Here is a 15,741-nt window from a genome sequence, read left to right on the forward strand (position 1 = left end):
GTGTGGGCTCTTGTAGTCGACACAGGTCTCCCTGAAACCTGTGGTCAGTCCCCTTTTTCTTTTAATCAGAGTAGTACGTGAACAGCTTAAAAAGGAGTACATGAACTGGACTTAGTCATAAACACACCAGTCCTGTGCCCCATTCTTCCACTTTAACTGTTGCTCCCAGAGTCAGTTCTTTTCTTTTGTTTTTACCATTTCATCTCTGTCTCTGCGTTTCAGTGTAACTTACGTTACTGTCCTAGATTTTTCAGTGTTAGAGAACATGCATTTATTTCCTACTTTGGAAGATGAGAATTTGCTCTTTTATACTCCTACCCGTGCTCACCCTCTCATGTTCTACCTCATTTATTGTTAAGTCAGAATTTATTGTTTACGTGATTTTGACTGTTTACTGCTGAGCTACATGCTGCACTTTGGTAGTTTCTTTTATGTACAACTTTTTGTTTTTCTTGGCATTTAAAAATCACAAGTTTTTGTTTGTTTGCCTTAGTTCTTTGCCTACTTCTTACTAATTCGGCTCAGACTTCCTGACAAACTGTAAAATCTTTACAGTGTTGTAATATGGTCCTGCACACCAGGATTTGATTTTTATCTCTATTTCCACTGCACCTCATACCTCTTGTCAATTTCTTGTCTTCCTGCTCTACTCAGTATTGATTGCACTTTAGGCTCACTAAATAGCAGTCCTTTTTGAATTTGCTTTTATCATGATCTTGGGAATTTCCTTTATCTTTCTCTTTTGCATTAAATAACCTGTTTTCTGAATATTTTGTCTCCCTCTTCCTTAGTTTACTTTCTCATTTTGGCAGGTGCAGTCTTTTTCTGAGAAAGGATACCAGGGAAGTAAATTTTTGAGGCCTTCCTTGTAGGTCTGATAGTCTTTCTTCTCCTCTTAAACTTGACTGATAATTTAGCTATTAATGCATTCCAACTTGGAATTCATTTTTTGTTAGAATTTTGAAAACATCACCTGTTTGTTGTCTTCTGTAGAGCTTGGCAGTTCTCAACCTTGGTTGCAGGATGATTTGAATCATCTGGGGAATTTTGAGAAGGAATAATATCTGGGCTCACCCCTACACATTCTGATTCAATTAGTCATTACTTTTTGAAACATCCCAGTGATTCTAATTTGCAGCCATGGTTAAACACTGCTGGTCTAGCTGCCATGTTGGGTGTGGAGGCCCATTCTTGTGCAGATTGCCCTTCCTTGGCAGTACATCTATTTTAAGTCCCTATGGAAGCTTTTATTATCATTTTTTTATTGTTCACGTATTGCTGGTATTTGGGAATTTTACTGAATATTGCTGTGAATTTTTTTTTTTTTTTCATTGTTCTGGGCACTAGGTGGGCCTTTTTCTCCCCTCCCCTCCCCAGGTAGGCTTCATGCCCAGCGCAGAGTCTAACGGTGGGTCTTGAACTCACAACCCTGAGATCAAGACCTGAGCTGAGATCTAGTCAGATGCTTAAGTGACTGAGCCACCCAGGTGTCCCACTAGGTGGGTTCTTTTCTTTCTTTCTTTAAAATGTATTTATTTATTTTTGGAAGAGACAGAGCGAGCAGGCAAGGGGCAGAGAGAGAGGGAGAATTCCAAGCAGGTCCCAAGCGCTGTTAGCACAGAGCCTGATGCAGGGTTCGAACTCACAAACTGTGAGATCATGACCTGAGCTGAAACCAAGAGCCAGATGCTTAATTGACTGAGCCACCCACGCACCCCATAGGTGAGCTTTTTTCAATTTGAGGAACTCATTCTGCATTCTGAGATATTTTCTTGTGCTTTTGAAAAATTTTTTTCTCTCCCTTTTTTCTGGAATCCTTATTACTTGAGTGTTGGAACCCTAGACTAATCATCTGATTCTTATAATTTCTCTACTGTTTTCATCTCTGACATTTTCAAGGAAATTTCCTTTTACTGTGTCATCCAGTGAATCTGTATTTGTCATAATTTTATTTTTAAGAGTTATCTTTTTGTATGGATGTTCATTTTTAGAGTAGTCATTCTTTCAAGTGTGTGACTTTCTTTCCTTTTTTCTTTCCTCCCTTCTTCCTTTCTTTCCTTCCTTTTCTTTCTCTTTCTCTCTCTCTCTCTCTCTCTCTCTCTCTGTCTTTTCTCTCTCACTGTCACTCTCACTCTCTCCCTGTCTCCCTGCATTGTTTCTGTTTCCTTCTTGGCCCTTTGTTCTCATCTTTGTTGTTTATGTTAGCAACTCTGTCACTCTTGCCTCTCTATTCACATTTAAAAGTGAGGGCTGAAGGAAGCCAAGTTGAGGGCTTATTGACGGTCTGGTCTTCCCGAATAGTGTTTTACAGACAGTCTGGTCATTTTTGTGTGTGTACTCTAGTGAGGAATTCAGTAAAAAATTCTAAGAAGTTTGTCATAAACATAAGTGTTTATTCATTGCTGCTAGCATATCAGCTTTGGAGGATCAATTTTATTGCTAAGTTCTGTTTATATGGGCTGTGTACCTAAGTAATTTGAGTCTTTTGTATAACGTAGAGAAGACATTTATACCCTTTTACATGATTGTAGAATTTATAGTTTTTCCTTTGATGACTTTATTATCTAAATGCCATATCTATTAATAAAAATACAGTCTCACCAATTACAGCATTGTTAAATACTTAACAGCAAAAAATGTGCAGGTTATATACACTATGAACTTATTAGCTATCTGTGTAGAAAGTTACATATTATCTATAAATAACCTTGCACAACCTTGGTATAGTATAGGAAAAGTAGTTTATTTCGTAAACTTTTTTCCCCCTTTTATTTACATTTTGTGATTTCACGTTTTGTAATCTAAAATAATATTTACTCTTATATCTTATAAACTATGGATTTCCAACTTTAACTGAATAGACACTGATATTAGTTTTCTCACAGACTTAATGCCCTGGAGAAAATGCATTGCCAAGAGTAGGTGGTACATTATTTGGTGATGATGGACAGGAGGAAGATTATTATCTGGCATAAGCCAGGTTATAATTCTGTTAGATAGAGTAATCAATTTGTTGGGTACTCAGTTTTAAAATGTAGTTTTGAGATGTAGAAAAAAAATGAAAAACAAAACTACTTAAGGGTTTCTAAATAACATATTATTTTGATACTATTTAAATGTACAGAAGAGTTGCAAGAACAGTGCAAGGAGCTTCCTTACACTCTTAACCCATATTCATCAATTGTGAAATGGTCATTTTAAAGTTGTTAATTTTCTGCTTGATAAATATTTTTGAGCTTCTATGTATGAGATCTTTGATCTTTGGTTAAATTTAACATCTTTAAATGTGAATTCATAATATGAAAGTTTTATTTGAAAAATAACACATTCCTCTGACTCGGTACTAATGCCACATTGTAAATTGGTTTATCTGTCTTTTCCTTTTTGCCTCTGCCACGGAGGTTTAGATTCATGTATTTCTCCTAAAAAAAAAAAAAAAAAAGAGTCTCAAAAAGACTCATGATGGTCCGTAATGTACATTTTAATATCCCTTACATGTTTATTTGTTAGCAGTGGCTAAAAGCTTTGGAGTATGGGCACATTGTAACAGGACAGACTCCTTTAAGGTAGAGACTGGTAATTCCATGATTTGAAGGAGAATCCTTCATACCTTGTTGCTGCTGTAGTGGAATCATAAAGATATATTTTATTTTCACCCAGGCTACAGGCAGCATTTTAAAATCACCAAATCATCATTTATAAAAGGCTTAAATGTTTTGGAAGTAATAATGATGTAAATAAACTGTAAAATTATTCTTTATTATTATTTTTCCTTTGCAGTGGAATAATAAGCAGAAATAAGGCTTTATTCAAGAAACCATTTTTTAAATTTATAGCTGCTACTCCAATGGTAAACCATTGCTGAATGATAGCATGTGCTTTACCAAGTTTTATAATCTTGTGTGTTTCACAGCTTGGGCTAAAGCTAAAGCACTTTGGTTTTATGTAAAGTTTGGTTCAAGTCATTTTAACTTAAACCTCTAAACTTTTTGTACTGTCTTAATTGCTTCTTGTTTTTAATATTCTTTTAAAAAATTTTTTTTAATGTTTATTTTTGAGAGAGAGAGAGAGAGAGAGACAGAGCATGAGTGGGGGAGGAGCAGAGAGAGAGGGAGACACAGAATCGGAAACAGGCTCAGAGCTGTCAGCACAGAGCCCGACGCAGGGCTCGAACTCACGAACGGTCAGATCATGACCTGAGCTGAAGTCGGACGCTTAACTGACTAAGCCACCCAGACGCCCCTTTAATTTTCTTGTTTCTACAAACATTTTTATATGATTCTATTTTAGCTTTTTCTAGTTCAACATAAAATTAAAAAACAAATTGTTTAGCACTTCTATCAAATTTGGACTATTAATTTTTTATCAGTCTAAAGGAGCATTTCCCTAAGTATGTCCTGTCTATGTATGACAGAGGAGATGCTACACGCTATAGAACTGTCTCAAAAGAGTTTCAGTGCAACACGTCATACTGTAAGAGCTTTGAGAAGACCTTTTGTAAAGACATTTGCTAGCTTTGTTTAGCCCAGATTTTCCAAATTTATTTGACCATACAACTTTTTTGCTCTAAAAGACCAGTTAACATTACATGGCATTATTCACCTATTCCCTCATAAAAATAAAATTATTACCATATCATTTTTTTGTGGTGTGGAGCTAGGTTTTGTTTTGTTCTGTTTTTTCAGTTATTTTGAAAGAGCAGAGGGGCAGAGGGAGAGAGAATCCCAAGCAGACCCTGTGCTGTCAGCATGGAACCCAACTCTGGGCTTGATTCCACAAACTGAGATCATGACCTAAGCCAAAAAATCAAGAGTCAGATGCTTAACCGACTGAGCCACCCAGGTCCCCGTGGAGCTAGGTTAAATCATTTAGTGCATTGTTTTTCAAAATATATTTTACTTATATTTGAATATTAATAAATGCTATTTGAGAAAAGAGTGTGTGACCAAAGAAGTTCTATTATTTTAGTAGATCACAGACATAAGGTACTCAGAGATCCTTTACTTATATGATAGTTTTCAAAAAAGTAGTGGAACCCTTACTTTGAATAAGTTCTTAATGGATATTTTTAGAACAGATAAATATGTAAAACAAATGAACATAAAAGAAGAGTTGGTTTAGTTTAAGTGTGTTAACACCTCTGAAGCCTCTGCAAAACCATCCTGAGGCTCTGAGGAACCCCACTAATCTACTTTCTGATTTATCATTTAGTCCTGGGGTCAGCAAACAAGCCTCCACAGGACAAATCCCACTGCCATCTGCTTTGGAAAATTTTATTAGGACACAGCCAGTCTCATTCTTGGTTTTTGCTTCTGCAACTGCAGAATTGAGTAGTTGGAACAGAGACCTTCCTGCCCACGAAAGCTTAAAATATTTACTCTTGACCTTTTGCAGTGAGTTTGCTGATCTGTCATTAGTCTGTCTCTGCAATTAGTTCATACAAATGAGAATCATGGTATTAAAATATTTAAAAACAAAGAAATACTAGCTAATTTCATCCATAATAACCCATTCCTGACTCTATAAAGTTAATTGTTTTGCCATCTAAGCTCCTTTTGTGGCAGTTTAAGCCTTTTTTTAAATTGCCATTTTTACTAAGGAAAGAACTAAGGAAATTATTCGTATTTGATTTTGCCATTTATAGAGGGATTTGCAGGCAGCCTATGTAAAATGATTAAATTTCAAAAGTTAGAAACATGTTTTTGCAAGAAAATGTTTTTCAGCACCTTTTTTTTCTTATTGATTCTTTTGAGTCAATAAAAATTTCCAAGAGTAATTTTAGAGCTTTACAGGGTTTTTAGTGTGAAATATTGCTTCTTTTGCAACTAATGCATTGCATGTGGTGGTTTGCAGTGGTATCATTGGTCGTAGCAGGAAAGATTTCAAGAGATACTTATTCAACTTCATCACTGCCATGCCTCTCGTAAGTGTAATTCTTTAAAAGTCTTTACATACGGACAAATTTGTATCTTACTAAAATCTTCAAAGATTTGTTTGTACTTCTTAACTTTAAAGATTTATGATACTAAGTTCCTATTCCGAGTTTAGTTTTGTAACTTAGAGCAGAATCTTTCAATGTAAACCTTTATCCTAGATAGAAAAATAAATTGGATTGATGTGTATTTTTTTTTTTTTTTAACCTTTAGGCCAGGGTATCTCTGATGTTTAGTAGCATTGCACTTGATGGTAGTAGTGCCCCTCCCCCAGTTTTGATGACCAAGTATGTCTCTAGGACATTGCCATATGTTCCATGGAGGCTGGGGTGGGGGTAGGCACGGTGGCAAAATCACCCTGGTTGAGAACCATTGCTTTAGGCCATTTATAGTAACTTGAACCACTGATGTAGTTTAAGTTAAATTGGATTTATTTATTTATTTGTTTGTTTAAAATGGGAATTTATTATCTATTTATTAAAAATAAAGGTCAGTGTTTGGTTTAAATCATAAGTGATTTTCTTAGCTTGGTTCTTTATTGTCACTATAAGAATTTTAATATAAATATATCTGAGAAAAATTTGATTGTAAAATCCAGTTAATCAGAAAATATGTCAGAGATTTAATAAAGCTTGAGGAATATACATACATGGCTTTTAGACCTTTAAAAAATTGAGATAAGTAGTATAGATATCAGTAAAAGATTGAGATTCAGTAGGCAGCCAGTGTTTTCTTGAGAAAATATTCATATAAATGAGTTTGGAACTGTGGAAGAATTAATTTATTAATTTTAATATAATGATGGAAAAGAGAAATAAAGATGACTCTAGAAATACTCTGGAAATGGTATTAGTTGGTGTGAAACTTAGAGTACTTTTTTTTAACAAATGCAAATGAAAATAGAATTTCATTGTCTAGGGTTGTGAGTGCTTGTAAAAACAAAATATAAACGCAAATGTTAGGACTCCTTTACATTGGATACAAAGGTGACAGATTAGGCTTTTTGTTTGTTTACAAAAAAAGTAGCAAGGTGCTTCTCATAATTGATGATACTAACATATTCTAAAATTGAGTGTCAAGTTAGGTTTTAATAATATATCACGATAGTATAGCCAATTGCATTTGGTTTAGCATATTGTCTTTGTATCTTTGTAAACTCTAAGTAAAACAGAACTGAAGTACATCAGTTTGGATTGTTGGTAATAAAAATCATAGGATTTAGGGACATACCCAATGAAAGAGAAATAAATTGTAATTTTATAAGTAGAAATGTAGTGAAACCAGTAATATCTGTTTGTTTCAGATCTCTCTGGTTAATAACTTCTTGAAGTTTGGGTTAAATGAGCTCAAACTGTGCTTCCGCATAAGACTAACTAAATACCTCTATGAGGAGTATCTCCAGTAAGTGATAACCTATTTTTGTATTAAAAATGCTTAAATTGAATAGAAATGCTTATGATATTGAGATATAGAGGTTTTTCCTTTGTATTGAATATGTTTTTCAAGGGAATTGCTCTTGGACCCAGAAGCATACAAGGAAAGCCCTCAGTAATTTAGACTCTCCTACGGGCCTTTCCGTTAATCGACAAGTCATCCTTCTCTGGATGTTCTTCCTTGTTTCTAAAATCAGTTAGGACAATCTTTAGGGACTCTTCTAGCTCCGGACTTTTCTGTGTCTATGAATTTACACTATGTGCTAAAATGTGATTGTTTGTTTTAATGTCATTTTTTTACTGCTATTATAGAGCTTTCACATATTATAAAATGGGAAATCTGGACAACAGAATAGCCAATCCAGACCAGCTGCTTACACAAGATGTAGAAAAGTTTTGTAACAGTGTAGTTGATCTGTATTCAAATCTTAGTAAGGTAAGTTTCTTTATTTTCTTTTTTTAAACTATCAGAAAATTATAGGTTCATTCAATTATTTCAACACATGGATGTTTTGATAAAGTAATAGAATTAAACAATATTACAAGTAGAAAGAGCCTTTTGTTTTATAGGTGCAGATATATAGAAACCAGAAAAGGTGGTACTAGATTTGGGGTTCCATCTTAGGTCCTTGTATTCAGTGTCTTTACACTACATTGAGAAACTACTGAGTTACTCATAGTTAATTATCACAGTAGAGCTTCCTTAGTTATTGGAAGGTGATACATGTTTTTCCCACTTGATGGTCAGTAGACATTGGTCATGCTGTCTCTATTTTAAGTTTTTAAGAACTGTTTCTTTTATGTATTTGTTGATCTATATACTGTTATAGTACATTATATATAGTGGGAACTCTGCGTGTTGACAAGTATGTGTTAAATGTTGAATAGTATTTTATATTTGTTGTGTTAGCTATATATCTATGCATTCCAGTTCTTTTTAATTCCTTACCTTCTAATATTTACGTTACAGCCATTTTTAGACATAGTTTTGTATATCTTCAAGTTAACAAGTGCAATAGGAGCTCAGGTGAGTTTAATCTCTTTTAAATTGCTCTAATATGGTGTTGTAAATAGCTGGAGTGTTTGTAGGAGTTTTTATATATCTCAAAGAATGTGCTTTTATGACATGTACCTAATAAAGTCTAGTTTATAAACTCATACTGTACATAAACTCATACTGTACTAGAGACTTAGAAAGTATTCTAAGGTGTTTTAATTTTCCTTAAGGCAGATACTTGGAAAGTTTCTGTGACATTTATAACCGGAAGTGCTTTAACAATGACATACATGTACTTACTGTTGTAAAGTAATGGCTAAATAAGAGATTTGGAGGCAGCCATTTTAATATGAAACTTGAATGTTAAAATGTCAGAAATACCTTTAGAGTGGCTATAACTGTTTATTACATCATATATAATTTTATAAAAATGTAAATGGTTGACTATCTCATGAGCCTTATTACCCTGTCTTTCTGATACTCGTGTTGGTAAGAATGACCTTTAGATTTTCTCTGAGTATTCTCATTGAAGTATTACTTTAGGCATTTAATACATTATTGTTACATATTTATCACACAACCATGTAATAATGTGGCCGTTGTATATATATGTGCACATGTATGTGTACACATTTTGTAGTTGAGAATATATGATTTCTATAGTGGATTTAGCTTTTTTTCCAGAATACTGGGAAAGTAGTTTTTTATTTGAATTCTCTTATCTACCTTACTAACTTTTTGCTACCCTGTGATCCAAGTTTAATCATTCTTCTAGTTTGTTTTTACTATAAGCAAGTGAATAGGCCTAATGCCTCTCATCTGTGTGCTCCAATATTTTTATGGTACTTAGTACATTTTTATACTTAAATAATCTTTCCATGTATCCCTGTTATCCAATTCTGATTCTCAAAGGTAGAAACTATGTTTTAGTTCTTTCCTTTGCCCATTCTTGCAGTAATTGTTGAACTGCATTGAATCAATCATATTTAATTTAAAAAAATATTGAATACACATTATAGTCCACACATCTTGTGTTAGGTGGTAAGGATAAAAAAGATGAATAAGACACAGTTCCTGCTGAAGAAGGTTTACAATCTAATAGAAGAATAGATATTCAGATTATTATAAGGTCGAGTGCTAAGTTCAGTAACAGAAGTTTGAATAAAATCTTTAGTGTCCGGAAGAATTGGAGGTGATATTTGAGCTGCTCTGAGGAGGATGAGTAGGCATCCATTAGATATGTCAGGTTTGCCAGGCATAAGAACAACTTCATTGAATGGCGTGTTCAGGAAGTTGTTTTTTCAGCATGGCGGAACATACGATATAGGTGGGAGTGAGGGAGTACCTGTGATGTACTTGGAGAGGTGAGCTTAAAGCTTCTCCCTTGGGTTGGTCAGTGGGTGATGTGGTGACTCACCAAGTTACAAGCTGTGGCAGCTGCAGGCAAGATGTAGAGGGAAGGGCAATTAGAGCTGGCTTGGGGGACTTTGCTTGAGGCCCTACAGAGTAGTGAGGTGTTAAGTGTATGGTACTTACTTGGAGATATTGTCTTGGATTCTTAAGAGTGATGGGGGTAGAGATAAAAATTTGGGAGAAGAGATCTAAGGAAGAAACCTCAGGGAATATTAACATTCCAGGAGAAGGCAAAAAAAAAAGAGGTCTGAGACTTTCTGTGGAATCTTAAGGGAATATCAGGAAGAGTTTCATCAGAAGAGTTTTAGATGCTATAGGAAGAGTGTAGACTGCAATTAGGAATTTTTGGGTGAACAAATTCAGGAGACCGTACAGTGTTGGAGGAAGAGTTGATGAGTAGTTAAAAGGATGAAATGCCCAGTGTGTCCTTTCTCAAAAAAGAGTTAAGGGGAAAAAATTAACCAAAAGAGCAGTTTTTCTCAAAGCCACTGGAGCTAATTATAGAAATTGTACATGTTGCATCCGGTGAATGTATTATGATATCCTTAAACTTTGTATATTCTCTCTTCCAATAATAATAGGGCCCAGCAAGTATGATGGCCTACTTGGTTGTTTCCGGGCTATTCCTAACTCGACTTAGAAGACCCATTGGTAAGATGACAGTAACTGAGCAAAAGTATGAGGGAGAGTATAGATACGTTAATTCCCGGCTCATCACCAACAGGTAAGGAGCAATGTATTAAAGGAATTTAGCTGTGGGGCACCTGGGTGACCCAGTCAGTTAAGCGTCCGACTTTGGCTCAGGTCATGATCTCATGGTTCGTGAGTTCGAGTCCCACATCAGGCTCTGTGCTGTCAGCACAGAGGCTGCTTTAGATATCTGTCCCCCTCTCTTTCTGCCCGTCCTCTGCTCCCGCTCTCTCTCTCAAAAATAAACAAACATTAAAAAATAATAATAATCATTAAAAAATGAATTTAGCGGTATTAAAAATGTGTTTTTATGAATATTGATGTCATGTAAGTTAACTCCAAAAAGTGTGGTAGACAGTGTTACTAAAATTGTGTTTGTGAATTTCCCTCTTTTGAAAATATACATTATGAAAGATAATCAGTTTTATACAAGAGTAATCTTCCACATTTCTAATTCTTTTTCTTAACTGTGTAGTATCCTTGGTTCACCTCTTCATATCTTTTATTGACTAATTTTCTGTTCATTTCACTTTAAACATGCTCAAAATATAATTCAAATTCTGATTTACTTACAATACTTCTTCAAGGAAAATTCTATCTCAGCTTATCCACAAATACTTTTGAGACTGTTTGGAATTCTTAGTAATTCAGTCTTCCTGCATCTGTCTCTATTTTCCTATTTTCCAGATAGTTTCCAAAATAGGAAGAAAAAGTATTAGGCTTTGGAGCCAGCCTGACTAGTTTCAAAATCTGCCTCCTCCATTTACCAGTTATATATTATACAACTTTCGGCAAGTTAGTTATAGCTTCACTTTTCTTGTTTATGATAGATAATATAGGGCTGTTGTGAGGATTAAATATGAAATATATACAAAGCTTCCAGCACAGGTTTTGATATGTAGTTTGTACTCAGTAAACTTTCTCATGTATTAATGTATGTATATATTAATCTGTCAACCTTACCTCATTTTGAGAATCCTGATCTTTATTTAGTACCCCATAAGCATTTACAGACTTATTCAGAATACTTTTTTTTAGGGGCACCTGGGTGGCTCAGTTGGTTAAGCGTCTGACTCTTGACTTCAGTTCAGGTTATGATCTCACGGTTCGTGGGCTTGAGCCCTGGTCAGGCTCTGTGCTAACAGTGTGGAGCCTGCTTGGGATTCTCTCTTTGTCCCTCTCTTTCTCTGCCCCTCCTCTGCTTTCTCTCTCTCTCTCTCTCTCTCTCAAAATAAATAAATAAACTTAAAAAATATTTTAAAAATATTACTCTTTTAATAATTCCCTCTTCCTTTATTTCCTTGCATTGCTAAAATGGTACCAATGTTAAATAGAATTTTGTGCTGTAGGGAGGCTGAGGAATAGATGATTGGTTGAGTAGAGAGGTGATTTACCAAGTGAATGGAAGACGGTATCAGCTAGAATGCTTTCTTTTACAAGAAACAGAAAACCCTGATTCAGGTGGCTGTAACAATAAGGACATTTACTACTTGACATAAGAACTCATAAGATGCCTGTTCCAGGCACAGCATGATCAGGGCTCTGGCTTCTTTTATGTTCTCTTGGCTCAGCCCTCCTTTGTACGTTCCTCTTTTCCTCAGCCTAAGTTTTCTTGTGATTACAAGATGGCGAAGCAGTTCCAGATGTCACCAGCACTCCTCCCCTGTAAAAAGTCCAGAAATCAGGCCATCTCTTCACGAGAGCAGGAAAACTTTCCCGGAAGTCCCATGGCTGACTTTGTTTCACCTCTCATTGACCAGAATTATCACTTACCCATGTCTGAAGCAGTCACAGTAAAGTGATTGCCTGAGACCAAATGGAACTCATTCCTTGTAGATAGATAACTAAGAAAATTGGAGTTCTCTTAGGAAGAAGGATGTGGAAGAGAATTAATGGTAGATGCCCAGCCATAGTATTCTAGGATGTTTTTGCCCTTTCAGGTTTTAGATTGGGGCTAAAATGACTCAGTGGAATGTTCACTTTATCTTCCTCCATGGGCTTAAATGTGCAGAGGAGGTAGAAGGAAGCGAGAAACTAATTATAGGTATAGAATTGTTTTTAAACTGGAACTCTGATACCCTGGGGCTCTATATGATTGTGTCAAGGAAATGGTGAAACACAGGTCAAACGTGATTAATTTTTATACGAAGTTAATTTTACTTGAAGGGGCTGAGGCAAGAGCTACCTTGTTTTTATAATGGGAAAAATGCAGGTACATTTTGGAGTAGAATATGCAATTCACATAAATTTTTAAGGGAAAAAGAGACTTTAAGGAAATATTGGGTGTTTATTGAAGGCTTTTCAACTCTGCCCTCTAGACTCCTATGTAAATCTTTACTTTTCTCTGCTGCTGTAAGAGCTACTTTTCTGGGAATGTTTACATCATACTGATGTATGGGAAGACTAGACTTGAGGGTCAGGTATGGTTTACAATCTTATCTGCTTGACTTGCTAGCTGTATGATAACAGATTTTCTTAACTGCACTGAACCTTTCTTCATCCGTAAGAATGCCCTTTTTCTTCTAGTCAAGATTCTTGTGGCCCTTATGGACCCATTCAGTCCAGCTCAAGAAAAGGAGAGTTGTTGTGAGGAAATGGTGGGGTTCCCAGAATAAGAATGACTGTTCAGCTGGGCCTCCTGGAAGCTGGCACTGTGAAATCATTTGGAGTTGGTTTGCTTTTCAGTCTTTCAAAGGCTGCATGTCATGGCATCGCTCAGTAGCTTCTTCTACCTGTTATTTATCCTCTCCCTCCTGTGTGTAGGGTCTATACTCCATTTGTCATCTATAATGGCTGTCCCAGCCCTGCTTTCCTATATATCATAGCAGCTTCCTTCTTATTTTTTATTAAAGAAATTAATTAAATTTCTGAGGACTCACCTGGCACATCTTTTCCAACCAGGCTACAGGTGGCATAAGCAACATATGGCTGCAGTTCAGTCTGTGATCCGGTTAGGTGTGTGTTCCTTTGCTCTCTGGTCAGCTGAGCTTGGAGCAGGATCTCCAGCACAGAACTGTGGCAAGACACACCCATTAAGCCTATAGTCTTAAGTGTCCACTGAAGTTTTTTTTTAATGTTTATTTATATTTGAGAGACAGAGACAGAGCATGAGTGGGGAAGGGCTAGAGAGAGGGAGCTACAGAATCTGAAGCAGGCTCCAGGCTCTGAGCCATCAGCATAGAGCCCAATGCGGGTCTCGAACCCACAAACCGTGAGGAGATCATGACCTGAGCTGAAGTCATATGCTTAACCTGCTGAGCCACCCAGGCACCCCCTAAATGTCCATATCAATAAAATATTCAGTCATCAAATACTCTATTTCACTTGTTTTTCAGGCATAGATAATATTAAAATTAATTACTAAATTATTTTCTTTAATAGTGAAGAAATTGCCTTTTACAATGGAAATAAGAGAGAAAAGCAGACAATCCACTCAGTCTTCCGAAAACTGGTAAGATAACATGCTTGAGGCTCGTGTATTTATGGAAAGATTATTTTTGGCCCGTGATTATCTGTATCTATAGGTATATATCTTTAATCTATAGGTATATATCTTTAATCCTTAAGCTTTTCATTTTTAAACAGCTATGAAGTATTTTTATGCTGTATTTTCATAAAAAATATAAGAATAAAAACTATCCTATTAGTGTATTAAGGCTCCCGTTACAAACATTATTTATTTATTAAAATAATTGTCAGTGTATTTTTAGAGATGCACAGGCGTCTTATTTAGAGATAAATTCTTTGGTTTCTGTAGCATTCTTGAAGATATTATTATGATGATTATTATTTAGAATTGGGGTCGGCAAACTGTTTCTGTAAAAGACAAGATAGTAGATCTGTAGCTTAGGCTTCTTAGACCGTATGGTCTGTGTTGTACCTATTCAGTTCTGCCCTTCAAAAGTAACTCTACACTCTGTAAATGAGTGGGTGTGACTGTGTTCCAATAATACTTTATTTACAAAAATACGTGGCAGGCTGCATTTGTACTTTGGGCCATATGGTTGGTTGACCCTTGATTTAGGGTTCCAAACATTGTTTCTAGTGAAAACTGTACATACATCAGTTCTTTTCTTGCCATTTGGAAAATTTGAATTCAAGGAATTTTATTCATTCATTTAAAAGATACTGAGTGCCATCTAGGTGCCCATGCTTATTCCAGCTGCTGGTAATATTGTGGACGTGACATACAAAATCCTGCCTGTAAGGAGCTTACATTTAAGTGGAAGTTTGTGAAATTAAGTGTATATTTGAAGTGATTTAAAAAGGTTAAGGAAACTCCTTTTAAATTCCTTATTTCAGAAATTGGATTTTTGCCTTCCTTGCTTATATTTAACGTGACTGAACCTTGATAGTGCTTACTGATAAAATGCATTTAGGGTAATTTTCCAGGGAACTGCTGCTGTTCACCAGCTCACTCTTTACATGGCTTGCTTATTCTTATCCTTAGATTTTAGCCCCAAAGTTAACAGCTTATTGTGCCCTTGCCTTCTCTGGTTAGTCTATGTGAAATGGCCTTCCCAATTTAACGATCTGTTTCTTTAAAAGCATATATTGCAATTTATATTTATCTTATTTGTTTTCTAGTTTGTCTTTTTCATGAGGATGTAAACTCCATGAGCTCAGGGACCTTGTCTGTTTTATTCACCGTTGTATCTCCAGCATTGAGCATAGCATATAACACATGGCATTTGGTGAATAAATGTTCCAGTCATTGTACTTTCACAAGAGGTAGTAAGAGTAAGCCACCCTGACGTGCATGGAGTGAGCAAGTTAGTCACAGAATAGAAATATCAAGGAAGATGGTATTCCTGGCCAAGAGAACAACAGAAGGAAAGCCTTAAGACAGGAACATGTTTGAGGAACCAGTATTTCTGGAACTCAGAGAGGAGGAGCAGCTTAGATTAAATTTAGGATAGAGCCCAGTGCCAGATCATGCAGGGCCTTGAATAATCTGATAAAAAGGCAGAATACAAAACATTTTTAGATTTGTTATTTTAAGGTACTGCATTTAACTGAGATTAAAGCTACAGACTAGGGCTGCGCAGCATTGATTACATTAGCACTTGGTTCAGATAGAGTGTAATATGATTCTTAGAGAAAGCATAGACCAGATGTCTCCAACTAAAGCAAAGCACTGAGTGCCAATCTAAGCAGCTAGTGTTTTACCTAAATTAGCTCATCCTTCTGTTTTGTTGTTGTTGTTTTGGTTATTGATCATTTTCAGCATATATGTATCTGACCATATTCTGAATACAATATTATGTGCAAATAA

At 35.6% G+C, this 15,741-nt stretch overlaps 1 protein-coding gene across 1 annotated transcript in view; it reads left to right on the plus strand.

Annotated features, from left to right (window-relative positions):
• Nucleotides 1–15,741, plus strand: part of ABCD3 (ATP binding cassette subfamily D member 3) — a 73,982-nt gene that overhangs the window by 35,571 nt on the left and 22,670 nt on the right. Inside the window, exons 5-10 of the mRNA XM_030325235.2 lie at nt 5,854–5,923; nt 7,237–7,334; nt 7,679–7,802; nt 8,337–8,393; nt 10,358–10,500; nt 13,848–13,917. Coding sequence (XP_030181095.1) covers nt 5,854–5,923; nt 7,237–7,334; nt 7,679–7,802; nt 8,337–8,393; nt 10,358–10,500; nt 13,848–13,917 — 562 coding nt within the window. The remainder of the gene's footprint in view (nt 1–5,853; nt 5,924–7,236; nt 7,335–7,678; nt 7,803–8,336; nt 8,394–10,357; nt 10,501–13,847; nt 13,918–15,741) is intronic.

Source organism: Lynx canadensis, chromosome C1 (genome assembly GCF_007474595.2).
Source record: "Lynx canadensis isolate LIC74 chromosome C1, mLynCan4.pri.v2, whole genome shotgun sequence".
Classification (NCBI taxonomy): Eukaryota; Metazoa; Chordata; class Mammalia; order Carnivora; family Felidae; genus Lynx; species Lynx canadensis.